Raw genomic sequence first — 17,933 nt, 5'->3', positions numbered from 1 at the left:
ACATGATACACCAGATTCTTATCTTAAACATTGGTGTGGCTTTTATACTGAAGACGAGAAAAATTCACATATTTGCAGTGTACTGGTAGCGGCCATTTCACAAAAGGCCCAGCTCAAATATACTATTCAAGATGATTAACTCTGTAAAATCATACAAGAAACAAACAAAATGCTTCCTTCTTCAGCCGTGCAGTGTATTGAAAACGGTGTAAAAATTACAAGCTCTCACAGTAAGTTCTATGGGGTTTCCTGGTCTTGTTTGCAGGCTGGAGGGCTCTGTGGGGAAGCATGTGATCTTGTTTCTCAGCAGTCAGTCTGCAAAGGGCCAGCCTAGAACAAGATGGGATGTGCTGCACCTCTCTGCCATAGGCAGCAGTCTGCTTCGTCTCTCTGCTTTTGGTTCTTGTGTGTTAAGGTTCTGGACTGTAAGAAATAAAGTAGGGTTGTTACATTACAACCTTCCTGAAAGAGTATTTTGTTTTTTATCTAATGTCTCTGCTTGAATGCGGTGAACATAACAGACAGGACTATCTATCTGGAAGGACAAAGAAACCTGAGCCATAACAAATGAATTTCAAACTTGATTAACCTGGGTTTGGTCTGGGATGCTGCGGTGCCCAAGTGCAAGTCCGAGACTTGACACTGGCAAAAGGCCTTTCTGCTAGGAAAGGAGTTCTTCTGGCTTAACCCACAGCCCATCAGTAGGGAATGGGGCCTGCTGAGTGGCGCTTTTTGCAGTGACAAGCTTAGTATCATTTTGTTTGACCAATATTCTTTTCTTAATTTCCTGTATATTTTCTCTACTATGCCAATGAAATTTGCTCTCACAAGACAGTCTGAACGACAGGTGTAGCCTATTAAACTGAGGTATTCCTTATTCAGGCACCTTAGAGCTGGAATCTGAATGTCAGAGGAGGATGAGTCGAGAATGAGGCTTCAGCATCCTGTCAAAGGCAAAGGAGCTGCAATTCTGCCTCCCAAGTGAGACACAAAAGCGGAATGGCTGGATTAGTGTGGGCTCAGAGTGAGCCAAATGAGCTGAGCAGCACTGGGCTTGGTTATGGCCTGAGTGTTGGGCACTTTTTAGTGGCGATCTGTAGGGTTTGCTGAAGTGACATCCAAAGAGAATGAAGCCCTCTACAGCACAGGTCCGGCGTAGGCCAGGGCAGTTCGGGAATCTGTACAGTGCCCCATTAATGTGTCTCAACTCTGATCTGCAGGAACCAGAATTTAGTGGTGCAGATAATAAATAAAATAAAAAAATAAATCACATAATGCTTCTAATTAGAGCTGCAAAAAAACTATGAGGTGATCTCACTCATCCCACAGACAGTGAATGTGTGTTGACTAGGAGGATATAGCTTAGGCCCTTGTATATAATTACAGCTTTCAATTCATTTTGTAATCAGACTCCGTAAATCAGTGGTCCTCAACACGGAGCCCGAGGGCGCCATGGTGCCCACGGGTCCTGGACCCTGGGAGAGCACCCGCCGAAATGCCGCCAAATTTCAGCGGCATTTCAGCGGGGACGCCTCTCGATGACGATGCTTGTCGCCAACAAGTGATGTCATCGAGAGGCCTCACCCCCGAATTTCGGCGGGAACACCTCTTGATGACGCCGCTTGCCGTCGACAAGTGACGTCATCGAGAGGCGTTGCTCCCGAATTTTGGTGGGGATGCCTCTCGATGACGCCGCTTGCTGTCAACAAGTGACATCATCGAGAGGCGTCGCTCCCGAATTTCGGCGGGGACAAGCGGCGTCATCGAGAGGTGTTGCCGCCGAAATTCGCTGGCATTTCGGCGGGTACTCCACTGCCGCAGTGGTCCTTCGTCTCGCGCCTGCCAGATGAAAAGGTTGGGGACCACTGCTGTAAATGGTTTACATCCATATGCAATGTTTGGTACTTGGTAAATTACCATAGCAGCCAGTCACAGTTTTGCCCTTTCCAGATGCCTTGTGCCTTCCTATAACCAGTTTCTAATAGTTATTTTGCTCAGTGACAAATCTTGCTAATCATGCCTGTGTAACTAATTCAGGTGGTTTTATATTCCCAGAGTGCATTGGCCAGCATGCTGCTGATGCCAGACCAGATACTCTGGGCCTTTTTGTGGTCCAATGAATTATAGAATATCAGGGTTGGAAGGGATCTCAGGAGGTCATCTAGTCCAAACCCCTGCTCAAAGGGGGACCAATCCCCAGTTAAATCATCCCAGCCAGGGCATTGTCAAGCCTGACCTTACAAACCTCTAAGGAAGGAGATTCCTGTGAACAAGACACTGGACTGGTAGTTCAGAGAGCTGGGTTCTAATCACAGTATGATACTGCGTGATCAGTTGAGTAAGTCAGTTCATCTCTTTGTGCCTCATTTTCATGATCTCTAAAGTCAGGGGTAATGATACTCTCCTTTGAAAAGCACTCTGAGGTCTAAGATCTCTACCTTACTGTCAGGAATTTTCACTGAACTCCTGATGGTGGATATTGTGGAGCAGTAATGGGGAGTGAATTTCACACTTCTAATTGAGGGTTTTCACTAGAAATCTGCTGTCTAAGCATTATGCTCACCCAGCCACGAACACAAACATTCCATCTTTTATATGTGTCCTGTCAAAACACCATATCAAATTGTGACTACTGAGTTTTCAAAGCGATACACATTGCAGTCTGTGTCCAGTCCATAGGATGCCGCATGTTAGCACAGAACATGCAAATGCAAACCATTAAAACATTTGTGGAAATTGTCATCTCTTCACAGATAGTTTTTCATTGGAAAAACTGGCTACATTCAATAGGCACATTAATTTCCTGCAAATAGTTCTCTGAGCAATCATGATTAATAAGGTTTTAGAGTACAATATAGGTTCTAAACATATCTATAGCCACATCCTGTTCCTTTATTTTTTCCTTCTTTGACAATGAAGGGAAGCGTTCCCAAGAATCAACAATGACTAGAACTACCTTCTGGGCCCAGTTGTGCATGCATTTGGGGCCATTCACAATCTAACCCAAAGTGATTTGCCCAAGGTCACACAAAATCTGTGGCTGAGATGGGAACAGAACCCAGAATTCCACATTCTATGCCTTAACCAGAAGGCCATCCCTTCCCTTCCTTCCCATGTGCATGGGGAGAATTATTTCTGAATCCAGTATAAATCCTCTTATTGGGCACAACCTCCATAAAAACTGGACTGTGCTCATTAAGAACGTTCCACTGATGAGAAATTCATCCAAATAAATTGTAGAGGGAAAGACCCGTTGTATTTTGTGAATGGCTTTAAAAATAAGCAATGTATAAAAGCATCAACATGTTTAAATGAAGTTGGCTTTTTAAAAAACATCCATCATAGAATAGAGAAGCAGCCTGAAGTAAACAATGGGCAGAACACTGGTAAATGTTTTGCTAGCAAAAACCAATTCACAATCATTAAATACTGTACATGTGCCCAGGTTGCAGACAATGCCAGGCCTCACATTTAAATCCCAGTATCAATTTCTTAGAGCTGTAGTACTCCGTTTGGGTCTCTCAAGCTATGTATAGAACCTAAGGGCCTATTTTTTAAAATAAGAATAACATTGCTCCAGGAGCAGAGCTGACCCAACTAAGGACCCGGATCAAATGCATTGCACTGGACTTTAAAAAGCAACACATTTTAAAGCATAAATCATCTCCTGACAGTTAGAAATTCCCTCAATTGCAGTCGGTCACTTTTTACAAAGCAGTAACACACCCATAACTTTTTCCTATGTGCTGGCGCTATATAACCTTCCAAAAAATCAGTTCCAGTGACTTTGTACTCCCTTAACTGCTGTCTAATATCATTGCTCAAGCACTAACTAAGGAATGCTGCCAAGTCAAATTTAACCCTACATTTAGTTTTACACCTTAAAGTGACTCGAAATATATTCATGGTTTTTGAGAAGATTCTGAAGTACCTTAGGTAGTTAAGTGAGGAAGCCGGCTCTTCACACTTCAATCTGCTTCCTTCCTGAAGCCCTCTGTCCCCCATTAGCTTTGGCTTGGAAAATTGACTGAGCCTTAAAATTGCCACATTTACTCTGAAGTCAAAGACGACGGTTTCTACAGAGACGTGTAATTATTACAGCTGCTCAGGCTGGAGTACACCGAGGGTACCAGTAGCATGCCAGCTGTACCGCGCCTCAGAGACAAGCACCATAGGTGCTTCAACAGTGAGGCCTCGCAGGCGCTAGCCCTGCTGAGTCCCACACATAGCTATGGAAACGGGTCTTTTACTAGGCCTGGCAGGAAAGTAAAAGGTTGCAAATAGCCTAGATCCTGTGGCTTAAACGGTTAGAGTTCAAAGCGTGCAACAGTGGTTCCTGTTTGGGCCCCTGAGGCAGTTCAGCTGAGTCAAGGCTCTTCAAGCCTAATGGCTGGAGCGCCTTCTGCAGTCCTGTCTCTAGTCAGTCAAGGAGCTTACAGGTTTCCAGGCCAAACTTAGCTAGTGCCTCTCATTGGGATCCCTCTGTGCCGGCTCCCCACCCAGCTGCCCCCGCCCCCAGAAGCCCCAACACAAACCTGTACCTAGGTGGGATTTCTGACAGTCACAGTCTGTGCCATGCATGACTCTGCAGATAGTTCCTGGGGATGCCTCTCTGCTTCCAGTTTCCTGCAGCTGCTCCTTCCCAAGAGTGCCCTGTCAGTTCCTGGGTCAAGGAAGGTCCTTCCTCCTCCCTAGCCTGGAGAAAGGGAAGTTCAGCAGGGAGGGGGCTGATGGGAGTTGTAGTCCCCTGCTTAGCTGGTTCACCGCAGACTGAAGAAAATGCAAACTGGTTTTGAGTTACAGATGATTTAAAAAATTATCTTGATTTGAAATTTCAATTGTTGTCCAGCATCTTTTTGTCCCCGTTTAGCTCACTTAAGTTACTGCACCTTCTAATTTTCCAGGCTTTCTGAAAACTCATATGTCAGAAAATATGTTTGAAGAAAATAGGCTGGAATTGAAACTGCAAAAGAAAAATAACAGCAACAACATGCCTTGCTTTGTTGGTAACTCTAGTGCTGTGCATGTGAACTTCAAAGTGAAATTGCTCAGCAACTGACTATAAAACACATATATGCAGAGATATAGGAAGAAGGAGACACACATCAGGGCCCAGATGGGGCTCTGGATGATCACTGCTTCCCACCACCCAACACAGATGTAATGAGGTCAAGTGGTGTCTGTATAAAGAAATTAAAACTACCAATTATTCCTTAAGACAGGCTTTTAATGACTTATGACAGAACACAGACAGAATAAGGAAAGAAAAATTAAAGACCAGCATTGAATAAGAATTAATATAAATGACAAATTATATTGCAAACAAGCACAAGTACAGGTAATATTATGCATTAGCTACTTATTACTATAAAAGTATGTTCTTAACATTGGCAGTTTTTACTGATGACAGGCACAAGTACATGCAAAGCTATTATTACTCACTAACTATTAACCTTACAAAGTTCTAGTCCTACCCTCAGTAACCATAAGTACAAACAAAGATATTATAAATTGATAAACAACTTTCTATTATTTCTAAACAACTTAACACTAGTATTAAACTTTTACTACTATTTTTAAAACTGCAGCATTAATATAATTTGAGATCAAATTATCCCGACACTACCATTCTTAATACTATAGTGTCAGTACAACTTGAGCTCAAATCAGCTCGAGCAACCCAGACTTCTTTACTCTGTTACCTTATTCCACATGCAACCAGACTATTTTACTTTAAAACCTTACCCTACCAAGAATATGTTACCTTTCAGTCAACCGCTCTTTGCACTGGCCAGGTACAGCTAGTCGGTGTGAGTCAGGTTTCCTCGGTTCAGGGGGTGGGGGTCAGACCGATCAAAGAGAATAACCTCTTAAGACCAAGACACACACACACACCTGAGGCTCTACACATTTAATCTCATCTGCCCACCGTGTTTTGAAACAGGTCAACCAATCAGGTTAGGCCAGATCTTCACTTTGGCTGTATAATTTATACTTACTTATTTTCTTGTAGCCAATTGTTGTTTTAGTTTTATAAGTTATGCACAAGGAAATAACTTATGTCCAGATAGCCCATTGTCTCAACTGTGGTTTTCCTAATAGCTAAATGTTCTTTAATTTTTTTAAGTTACAAGGACATCACTTACGTCCAAATGGGAGATTGTCTTGATTGTGGCTAAGCCCTGAAGGCCTAGCCCATCAAAACCACATAGGAATCAGTTCTTTGGCTGCAGCGTCTCTTAACCACACGTTTCAAAGGTGGTTTTAATAAGCCAAACCCGTGGGCATGACTTATTTTACCATATAGGAATCAGCATAAAACGTTGTCTGGCTGCAGGTGTCTTTTGACCACAAGTTGCAGCTTAATTTTGCAAAGCTTGCGCTATAAAGCTTCCGGAAGTTTTAGGCCTAACACTGTTGTTCATTTTAAGCTTGACAATACTCTTGCTCAAATTAATCACAGTATAAAACTGAGCTATTTTCATTGTTCAGTCAGAGAGACATGTAAGTATTATACAAATAATAAGGAATGAAAAGCTACTACTACATTCCTGCACTAAGGAAGTGTGGCTGGAACAATGCATGGAGTGTAGACGCTGGATGAGTACTGCTGCAGCAGTGGCATCCTGATCCTAGGGCCGGAGTCAAAGCCTATTAAAGTCAATGGGCATTTTTCTATTGCTTTCAGTGGGCTCCAGTTTAGGCCCACATGTGCTGGAGCATATGCCTCATGCCTGCTCCACAGTAAGCCTAACACTTTTTTAGCCTATTTCCTGCTATGTAGCCATTTTGCTGTGAAGGATTCAGCATAATGCGGTCTTTCCCCCATCCATGCCATTCCACAATATCAAACATGCCCACATGCCTGGCTGTGGTCCCCAGGTGCATGGGAGTGGCTTGGAACACAGAAGGGGAGTGTTGGCGCATCTGCAGAATGCACATGAGTGTGAATGCACGACAGCTGGAATGCACTCACCCAGCACATACTATATAAGACATAGTATGTCTTATATAGCTCACCCCCTCAGATTCTGACAAGCCTTTCAGTTTTACATATATAAAGTGTTAGCAACACAGGTAAAGCTCATTTTTATATAACACCATGCGCTTTTTAACATGGCAGCGTCCCTTTACAACCATGAAATAGATCTGGAACTCTGGGTACATCTGGCCTATTCTGATTGGCTGTCAGTGATGCCATTGCTCTCTGTCACTAATCCCTGTAAATACCTACGTCTGACCTTTTCCCCATATAATTTCCTGTTCATCATAGTACTAAAACCCCACGAAGCTATGAATTTCTGTGGGGATTATCGCACTTCTTGGGAGGTTGAAGCAACTTGGCCTGTGGCCTCGTGTCCTGCTATGCACTCCAGAAATGCTCTGTATTTTGAATATTACTGCCGGGCAAGTGGATGCTTCATACTCTGGAACAAATTCAAACGTCTTGACAGGCGAACTTTCCCAACGTTGGCAGTCATGTGCCATGCCTATAAATTATGCCCAGAGTGTTCATTTTCACTTTAAATGTGTTCTCATCTCATAGTAATTAGTGGTGTCAGGTTACTGGTGTGAAAAAAACCTGACTTTACAATTACTATAGATTAATTAAATGACAGTCACGTCTACAGTAGCCACAAGAAATTATTAGTGAGGAATGACCCACCTTAAGTGATGTTTTCAAAGCCTTGAAATTTTTTTGGTTTAAATGCTCCTTGTAAACATCTGGCTTTGTTAACATTTGTTTCTGTGTTAAAAATTAAAGTTGGCAGCACTGGCAATAACAGCTGACTTGCTGACGAGCTTGGGGAAAATGGAATGCGTGCGCTCCAAGAAACGCTCTTCTCTCCCCAGTGAGCGCTGTGTGAAATGATCTCTTAATTCAGCACCATCCTTATGTCCTAAATGGCTCTCTGCACACTGACGTGCAACCACACCAGCAGAGAATTTTGGGTGGGTGGAGGGAAGGAGCGTAGTTGCTGCTTAAAGAAATATGAACTAAGTATTGAAGTATGCGTACAATTAATAGATTTGTAGGAAAAGCAAAATGTATAAGGCCAGACTCGCTGGTCCCTTTGTCCTGCCTGAGTTGTGCAAAGGGGACAGAATCTCATTGCACCTGCCAGGCTGTGAATTCTCAGCTGGTGTAGAGTTGCCAATCCCCAGTCTATGAGGTGTTGCGGAGAAGGAAATTATATATCAAGGCAGGGCACAATACAGTTCCATTCTGCCAGTTTACAGCTGGCATATGCTCCTTTAGGGACCATAGCCAGCTCTCGTAAGTTACAGTAGCCCCCGTCTGTTCTAATTTGGGCAAGGACAGCTTGAGACTCAGCCTGAGAAACTAGTTTGCATGCTGAGCGGCTCGTTGCACAGGACAGATTTGAACCATGTTAGATAGAACAGACTTACAGAAGTGACCTAAGGTAACATTTTCTAAAGCACCTAAGTGACTTGGGCTCCTAAGTCCCATTTCAAAAGTGACATGGGCATTTAGAAGCCTAAATGTCACTGAAAGACAACGGAATGTGGACTAAGTGCCTAAATCACTTTTGAAAATGGGACCTAAGTGCTTTTGAAAATCTTTACTCTTGGGGCAGGTCTACACTAAGTTCAGCTACGTGAATAGCGTAGCTTGACCCGGCTGGTAAGTGTAGACTAGCCCTTGGTCTGAAAGAAAAAAGAAGAGAGCTATTGTGTACACACTGGATGTATTTAATTACTTTGATGTTAAACTTTTCAGTTTATTCTAGAAATTAAATACATTGTTAACAGTTAACACAAGAGGTCCTCAAGGAGCTAACATATCTAACAGAAACATGAGCTGAAACCTATTAGCCTCTGCATCAAAAAGTTCAAATTCAGGCTTAGTGTAAGCAAGTGCAACTCCACTGAAAGCCAGGAAGCTGTAGCTGTTCTTAACCCCACCCACCGACAAGAACATACAACTGGTGAGAGAAAAATGGAGATAATGGGTGAAGTTTCTCCATAATGGAACTGCATTGACCTCATACAAAGTCCGAATTACGGTCTAAGGCAGTACAGTTCAACCTTTAAGAAAAGCCACTTCATCGCAGAATGACTTTGTAAAGAGCCACCATATCAAAACATTGTGATAACCCAACGAAGTGTCTTATATTCAGAATCTGGGACCCTGTGTGAGAATGCAGGGCTCGTCTGTTGGATCAATATGATGTCTGGTGCTGGAACCCTGCATAGAGCATCAGAAAGATTTTTGCGAAGTCATTCTCAGCTCAGATCAGGTGTGTCCAATCTAGGAGAAGGAGGGGTTGCAGTAACTTTGTAAGGCACAGGGAAGAGCATCTCCTCAGCTCTTTTCCACCTCCTTCTCCCCTGCATGGAAAGGAGGGAAAGGTTTTCCTTTGCTTGGTTCTCTACTGGCAGGGAGTGAGCCCCTCTGTTTTCCTGACTCCCCTGATCCCAGCCACTACTGGCTGTTGCAAGAGGAAGGGCCTTTCTCCCCCCCACCTGCCTCCCTACTGGCTGCTACTAGGAGTCAGGGGCGGCTCTAGAAATTAGGCTGCCCCAGGCAGCGCGGTGTGCTGCGCCGCCCTTCCTCGGTCCCGCGGCGGGTCCCCTCTTCCGAACAGCGAACCTCGTCATGCCTGCGGGAGGTCCAGGTCATGCCTGCGGCAGGTCAGGTCATCCGCGGCTCCGGTGGACCTCCCGCAGGCATGACTGCGGCAGGTCCACCGGCCCAGCCTGCCGCCCCCTAGATTTGGCCGCCCTAGGCAACAGCTTGGTTTGCTGGTGCCTAGAGCCCCCCTGCTAGGAGTAGGATTACATTGGTCCTTTCCTTCCTTCCCCTCCCACATTGAAAATGCATGGCTCCTGCGCTATCAGTGAGTTTGATCCGTGCTCCTCATTTTCTCTGGCCATATATAAATCGGCCTGGCAGCAAATTGATAATCCACAGTCTTCTTGCTCTGCCTTGGTCTGTAACTGATCGTGTATCACAGCCACAGATCTTGAGGGAGTTTCGTGCACAGCCCCTAAAAGCTGTGTATGTGGATCTAGAGCAGAAGGCAAAAGGATCACTGATCTGGAGAGGTCTCTGAGGTCATTTTTAAAGCAGTTGGAACTGAGGAACTCCACAATCATAATGATGTCCCTTAAAGAAAACAGAGATGGGGGCAAAATTCAGACCAGAATTTCAAACACTCTTAAATTTAGCCATGTTCTGATCCAATGCTTCGGTTTAGTCCATTATAAAGACAGGAGATATTTGTAAAATATAGATATTGTTATATTATCGGGAAGTGCTATACATGTGCTGGGCCCCATTCAAGACACAAACTAGAGAGAGGTACTGCCTTGAAAAGCTTACAATCTAGAGGGTAAACTCACTCAGCTCCTCAGAAGTCTTTCCATTGATTTCCATGGGCTTTGACTCAGGCCTTCAGAAGGAGATGCTGGGAAATCAAGGGGAGGGAATAATTTATGTTTTCTATATCTCTATTGATTATGTATCTGGGGGCCATATCCTCAGCCGGTGTAAACTTGCATAGTCGGCTGGCCATTGACGTAAATGGTGCTACATGGATCTACAAGAGATGAGGATCTGTGACTATATATTTACTCTTTTATTATGAATTCACAACTCGTGGCACAGAGGGATTTGAATAAGCACAGAGGACAGTGGTGATTTGACAAGCTGGGATTCAGAGGTCATTCTACACATGAAGAGCAACCCGGAAAGAAGCACTCAGTTCGGAGTGTGAGAAGGAAACCAACAGAATGATGAGACAATACTGGCTGGGTCTGACTTTGGATTTCAAACTCTTCCTATGTCCAGAGACATTTGAACCTGGGCTTTTGGTTCAAGCCCATTTATTAAAAAATAAACATAGAGAGGGACCATTTAAACACCTCATACACAGCCAGAGAAGATGCTGATTTGTGCACAGCAGCATTCTGTATACAGGTATGTTTTTTTATTACCAACATTTAACTTGAACATCAATTGCTAAGACTTATTTGCTACTATGCTGCTTCCCAGAGAGCAGACTCCCTCTGAAAATGGCCTGTAGTCCTCCACATTTGAATTCAGTGAGGAAAATCACACTGCAGAACAGCAAAGCTAATAAACATTAAACATTTTAGCAAAGGAAATAGGGCCTGATCCAAAGCCTACCAAACTCAATCGGAGTCATTCCAATGGATTCAGAGGGCTTTGGCTCAGGTCATAGAATGTCACTACAAAAAAGATTTGCTTTCCTTTCCCCCAGAATGTTAGTTTTCCAGCCTGAGATCATCCTCACTGTGCTCTCATGTCAGCCTCACACTGTTCCTTAAGTTTCATCAGGTCTTGTACCAGGCTGTGATCTGCTCCGTGGGTTACTTTCATAATGTTATAAGCCTTGAGGAGAGACAGGAAAAGGGACAAGTTAGTTCACCATCTCTTACCTTCAAGTTCACATCTGCAGCTTCACTTTAGGGCAGTGATTCTCAACCTGGGGTATGCAGAGCTACATCAACTCATCTAGATATTGGCCTAGTTTTATGACAAGCTAGATAAAAAGCACTAGTGAAGTCAGTGCAAACTAAAATTTCATACAGACGACGACTTGTTGCTACCGTTCTATAAACTATACATTGAAATGTAAGTACAATATTTATATTCCATAATTATATTGTAAAAATGAGAAAGTAAGCAATTTTTCAGTAATAGCAAGCTGTGACACTTCTTAATTTTTATGTCTGATTTTGTAAGCAAGTAGTTTTTAAGTGAGGTGAAACTTGGGGGTACGCAAGACAAATCAGACTCCTGAAAGGGGGTCCAGTAGTCTGGAAAGGCTGAGAGTGACTGCTCTAGGGAACACAAGCTACATGTGGACTTGCCTATGCCACCTACTCTGCTGCTCCCTTTCTATTGTGCTGGTGATTCCCTGCCTTAGAAATTCCTGAAATGCCCCCATCTTAAGTCACAATAAGGCCATTACTTCTCATAAGACATTTCCAGATTCATTCATACGACTTCTGTTGGATACCTGCTCTGGTTCTCAAGTCTGAGAGACCAGATTTCAATCATCCTGCTGTCGGGGAAGAATCTTTTCTTAAACAGTGTTCTGAAACCTTATTTGGAATTGAAATAATATATTATCTGATGTGATGAAAAAGTAAACAGAACAATAATATTCTATTTCCAGCATTCAGAGGTTGACAAGTGGAGGCAAATACCTGCTATCACTATCTTTACATTTACTTCCAATTAACTATTTTAATTGTGTGTGTAGGGAGAGGGGGAGTTGAATAAAGAACTCTGAAAGCAGTCACAAAGCAAATCACAAAATGCATAGATTTCTGCTGAGTGTTATGTAGGCTGTGAGCTATCACTGGGGCCAGACAGTAAAAAAGGGAAAGTATATCTTTCTACGTCAAATAGAAACATGGAAACATTTTCGGCCTTGTTACAGGTGCCCAAAGTATCTGAAATAAAATCTGAAATCCTCAATTTGTGCCTTGTCTTATGTTATAGAAATTCAAACCTGGCCATATTTTGCTAAATTCTTGTGTTTACATGTGCCCATTTTCGGGCATAATTATTTTCCCTGCAAAAATATGTCAACTGTTCTAATATTCCAGGTTTTCCTCACTAACTTGCCACTTCTAGGGAGAAGGTCAAAAAAACATTTAAACAAAGTTGTGGGACATTTCTGTCATGTCACACAACCCTAGGTATTAAAATACACAAAAAAGAAATATAAAAAACTACCAGAGTAAAAACCAGCCCTCATCTGACAGAGGCATGCAAAATGGCCACCCATGTGATATAGGAGTCATCCTGGCCGTGCAGAGCAGAATGGCTCAGTGAGGGATTTTTCTACCTGGAAAAGTAGCAGTGTGGCCTCATAGGTAGCAAATGCTGCAGACTGCAGTGTCCATGCTAGTTGACTGGAGACCTGGGCATGCCTAGGTCTCAGGGTTCATGCTAGGTAGCCAGGCACCTGGGCATGCCTGTGTTAAAAAAATAATCTTTAATAATATATCTTCCCTTGAAATTATGTCACTACTAGAGCTGAGCAAAATTTTTCAGACAAATAGTTTATTTGCCACAAAATGCAGTTTTGGTTGATCCAAAACTATTTGTGAATTTGCCAGTTTCAGTCTGAAAAAAAAAATCAGGCTAAATTCACAATATAAAGATGGGGAGGAAGACGGAGTGCCTTCCATCTAATTTTTAGCCCAATGGTCAGGCTCTCAGCTGGGATGTGGGAGACCTGGCTTCAAATCCCCCCTCTAGAGCAGGAATGTGAACCTAGGTCTCTCCTCACCCTGTTGAGTGCCCTAACCACCAGGTTTATACTCTATTCTGGGATAGTGCGCTCTCAGTCTCTCCCTTTGAAATGGTTCCTCTCTGTATAACATACCCCAGCAGTCATTGGGAACATGATGGTCTCTAAAGTGGGGTAGTTAGGATACCTACCTGGAAAGAGGGAAACCTAGGTTCCAATCCCTGCTCCAGTGTGGAGATTCAAACCTATATCTCCCATTCCCCTGGTGAGTTCCTAATGATGGTGCTAAGCATTACAACATGGGCAGTGCCTCCTGGCCTTTTATGAATTTAGCCCTTTAAAAATGCCTGGAAAGAAAACATTTTGGGTCAAATGACCTGTTTCACTTAATCCAAAATGGACTTTTTCAATTTGCAATTTTTTGTTCGGAATTTTCAGTTTTGCTTCAACCCGAGCCACCTTTCTTCCCCCTTGATTTGAAACTGCCAGCAAACTAAAAACAACCAATCATTCGCCCAGCACTAGTCACCACTAATGAACATAACACTTCTCGTCCCTCCCAGACACCTCACCATTATGATGGCAAATATTGCATCTGATCTCTCTCATTTTGTCTTTCCAGGGTGAACATCACCTTACTGCAGAAGGCCCCAATTAAACCCTGCATTAAGGGTCCTATCCTGGTTCCATTAAAATTAATGGCAAATTTATCCATGACATCTTAAACCATAACCCTGGACCCACTGGAGGGTTTAAATGGTGCTGAGAGCCTTGTGCAGGCCTGCTATCCTGGGGTGATTTTCACTCAGTGTAAAACATTTTCTACCAAGCTGAAGCTCAGAAAAGCTAATGCAGTTCCTTCTTTCAGAACACTAGCCTGTTCTCTTAAGCTTCCCAGACTTCCTACAGTAAGTAACAGAGCTGAGGCTGGATCTTGTGGTCTCCCTCTCGGTTTAAGGAATAAATCTAATTATGAAGAACTACAGTAATCGTACCGCTGCAACACAGGGCATGGTGTCATCAGCCACACAGTTTCTCCCTCAAGAATATAAAAACCTATTAGATGATTGGTATGAATGTGCCTCTGTGAATGCAAATGAAAGCACAGCACATTCATTTGTGTCTGATTTTCACTGGATTGGATGAGGTGCCGAACATCAAAGATGCATGTATCCATATGCAAATGTATTGACGCATCACTCCATCATGATGAAAGAAGAAAGCAAACTGCATTACACTGATGTAGTACAATGTGAAGGCCAGTGTACTGGAGAAATTATTTTTGTTTCGCCTGTGTCTCTTGATTAAAACAAATGCTTGTTACACAGGGTAAAGGGAGAACAAATGCCTTTAGATTTTCAGCCTCATTTTACAATAATCACAGCTACTGTTACTAACACAGAATGGAAGCAGGGTCTAAAACAAAAATGTGTTTATATAAAGGGGCATTTCTCAGGTGTTGCATGGCAACTGGGGTGAGAGGATTTACCCCGCTTTCTGTTCCACTTACCAAAGGATAATAATGGTGCTGGGTTATGCTAGGAAAGGACACAGCTCAGCATCTGGATAATGTGTCATCATAGTGTAATTAAAAATTTCTTATTTGCATGTTTATAAACATCATGCCACTGCCTCAGCTCCTGGGGTTATAGTGAAGAAATTGATCCTGATCATTTATAGTGATGGGCACATGAGAGTGGAGAGCCAGGTTAGTGCTGTAACTCGTGAGCAAAACATCCAGGCAGTGAGGACTCTGCATTGAATAGAATGGCCTGGATAGAATGCCGGGGCAGGACCAGATACACATTGAGGGTCTGCTCACTGAGCTGAACCTTCTCAGGAAGAGATCCACAGTTCACAGGGAAGCCAACCACGTAGTGTCGCCTGTTAGTAGGATGCCATGTGCTCTGTCCTCCAGGGTAAGTGAGCTGGGTGGGACCCCGGCCTTTCTTCCAGGCCTTCTAAGGGGTGATAACTGCCCAACAGGCCCCAGAAGCAAGTAGTTCCTGTACTCGGGTAAATGCAGAGACTGAACTTTGCGTAGCCATTCACTGCTCCAACCTACCTTGTGCAGCCAGTCAAAGGCCACATGCCATCTGGCCTCAAGTATCACAAAACCATGGAACGATGGGGCGGTGGCCATTATCCAAGCCCCCCGGATAGAATACAAGCCAAGAAGGAAGTGTGCTGCAGCTCTATGGAACAGCCATGGGATGGAAGGTGAATTCCAGCCCCCTGCTCCACTTAGTTCCCCAAACAAAGCCCAGCTCTGCACAGGCTTCGAATGGTGAGGAATTACCTTCCTGAACTGTGATAGGTGATTACTATTTAAATCAGTTTTTAATGCTTTGGTCAACCAGTACCCTAGAAGTTAATCATATCTCTCTCCTTGACATAGGTTTCCCATGTGCCGTAGGCGCACACTTCCGCTGTTGCCCTAATATGACAGCGCTGCTCCTTCAGGTATCTTTCCTCCTGATAGCTCACTAGTGCACTTCCATTATTGCCAATTTATTAGAACCATTCCTGGCTCCTCAAAGTCAATCTGCGGCTCAGCTACAGCTATTTGCTGGTGAAGGTGTCACTGAACTATAATCTTACTCTCCCTTGTTCATTTTTTTTCAAACTTTTTAGAAAGGCAAAGTTATAATAAAACATTAATATCCTACATCATACATTACCCGTTCAGGATCAGGTTAATATTCAAAGAACCTGGCTAAGGATTCTGGCTTGACAACTGTGCAGTCCTCCTCTTTTGAGTATGCTAGCCAGTGTGACCAAATTTCTAAATCCCTATCCTCCTTTCGGCAGGTCTCTTGTGCACATACTTCGTGTGGAAGCTTTTCCACTACAAGGACAGTCTATATTTTACTATACCACAATTCCATAGCGAGGTCACATTTTTCCAAGTCACGAGCAGTATAGGGTCTAGATATTAACAATAAAAAAATTAATTAATTTGCCTTTGTTAAAATGAACCAGTTTCAGATTGTATTCCAGAAGTACAGTATTGCCTCCCTGTAATATGGCCATTTCCTACTGGAGGATCTAATGTATTCTTACGGCCAGAAATTCACTATGGTGTAGAGGGCCATCACAAGGTCCTTTGCATCATTTAACCCCCAATTTGGAGCTGCAGAGACAAGAGATGAATGGTGCAGCGGGGGGGTTGGTAGTGGCCTGACATAGACTGACATGGAAGGCAGCAATAGGGGAAGCCAAGGGGAAGGGGCATGAAATTTGTGTATTCGGGGGTCTTAATACACTGCACACATGATGCAGAGGGGGTTGTCAACCCACAAGCTGGAGTAGTGGCCGTGGAAATCAGATTACATGGGATTTACATGAGTGATGTGACTCTCACTCAGATTCCAATTTCTTCTGCCTATCCCAAATCCTTCTCCTGAACACTAACACTGAAATCAGTCTGGCTACCATTCCAGGAAGGCTGCTATTCAGTGGTGGAATGCACTAAATAGAGGACTACAGTATAGCAGTTCCTGAACACAGGGAGGGACTCTAACACATCTAATTGCAAAGGGCCAAATCCAGCCCCAGTATAACTCTATGACTTTATGTGAGTTATACCAGGGATGGATTTAGCATAAGAAGCCACATTCTGCTCTGATTTACATGGGTGTTGTCCCATGCAGTCAGTTTAAAAGAGGGTCAGAACTTGCCTCAAACTAAGAGCAGCATGTGACCTGCACTTATGATGCTGCACAGGGAAACAAGGTAGCACAAGGTAGCCCTGTTAGTCCCCTTCACAGGCTACCTGCGTTACCGATCTCCCCGCCATCCTCACTCCCCAGCCCACCTCATTCTGTGTAGCTTGTGCTTCTTTGTTTCAGTAACAATCATCTGAATCTATGACATTTTCTATTGAGTGAAGAATCTCTTAGGAATCATTTATCATTTAAGAGTACAACGAGCACTGGAGGGAAAGGAGTCCGAGCTCAATGTAAATGATTATACAGCACAGAAGGTGATGATTTGGGGGCAGACAGGCATGAGGATCACTTCTTTTAATTTGCTAACTTACACACTTGGGGAAAATATAATGCCCAGATACCTACATGGGACTCGCATTCACTTCAATGGGAGCTGTGCATATGCATCCAAAAGCCATGACTCTGGCTGTGTATACTAGGGATGTGGGAATGCTGAATAGGCTTTGTTTCTCTGTGAGAATGGCTATCCTTGCCCCTGGTCTGATGGAGCCATAACCTTATTGATATATGGCTTAGGCTGATTAAAAGGCTTGACATTTTCCAGTATTCCACAGAGCCCTGAGATGCAAATGTTCTTTAGGCCCCAGTCTCCTCCCACTTACACAATGCATCTCCCCTGACTTCAGCAGAGTTACTCCAGATTTACACTAATGTAAGTGAGAGAAGACTCGGGCCCTCTGTGTACAGCATCAGCTATTTCTGCTTGCTTGCCTACACGGTAGCAGCTTCTGGGTAGCGCCAGGTCTCACATGAACGCGAGTCCCACGAAGAACATGATGGGAGTGAGTGTAAAATGAAACTGCGGCTTCAGCTTGCCTTGTAGCAAAGCATAGCAATTAGGTGCTGAGTGGCGCTTGTGTTCTGTGATACAATGTGAACAGAAAGCCTCGTCTGGCATCAGTGCTGAGCCCTGCTCTAGCCTAGCAGCAAAAAGACAAGAAGATGG

The 17,933-nt window shown here is 43.6% G+C and overlaps 1 protein-coding gene and 1 long non-coding RNA gene across 4 annotated transcripts in view; both read right to left on the bottom strand.

Moving 5' to 3' along the window:
- Window positions 1-303: 303 nt before the first annotated feature.
- Window positions 304-4,903, bottom strand: LOC120400090. Its single transcript, XR_005595530.1, has 2 exons — window positions 4,542-4,903; window positions 304-423 (listed from the first exon to the last, which is right to left on the bottom strand). It is a non-coding gene; the product is annotated as an uncharacterized LOC120400090 (long non-coding RNA).
- Window positions 4,904-9,798: 4,895 nt separating this feature from the next.
- SMYD3 (SET and MYND domain containing 3) overlaps window positions 9,799-17,933 on the bottom strand; it is a 631,978-nt gene continuing 623,843 nt past the window's right edge. For all 3 annotated transcript variants that reach the window (XR_005596251.1, XM_039530570.1, XM_039530569.1), the window contains one exon: window positions 9,799-11,380. Coding sequence is in view for 2 of the 3 variants with exons in the window: in XM_039530570.1 (XP_039386504.1) it covers window positions 11,279-11,380 (102 nt within the window). In the remaining variant the exon portion in view is untranslated. The remainder of the gene's footprint in view (window positions 11,381-17,933) is intronic.

The sequence above is a fragment of the Mauremys reevesii genome, linkage group 3, assembly GCF_016161935.1.
Source record: "Mauremys reevesii isolate NIE-2019 linkage group 3, ASM1616193v1, whole genome shotgun sequence".
In the NCBI taxonomy this organism is placed as follows: domain Eukaryota; kingdom Metazoa; phylum Chordata; order Testudines; family Geoemydidae; genus Mauremys; species Mauremys reevesii.
The sequence above is the reverse complement of the archived record's forward strand: the minus strand, read 5'-3'. Positions and strand labels throughout refer to the sequence as shown.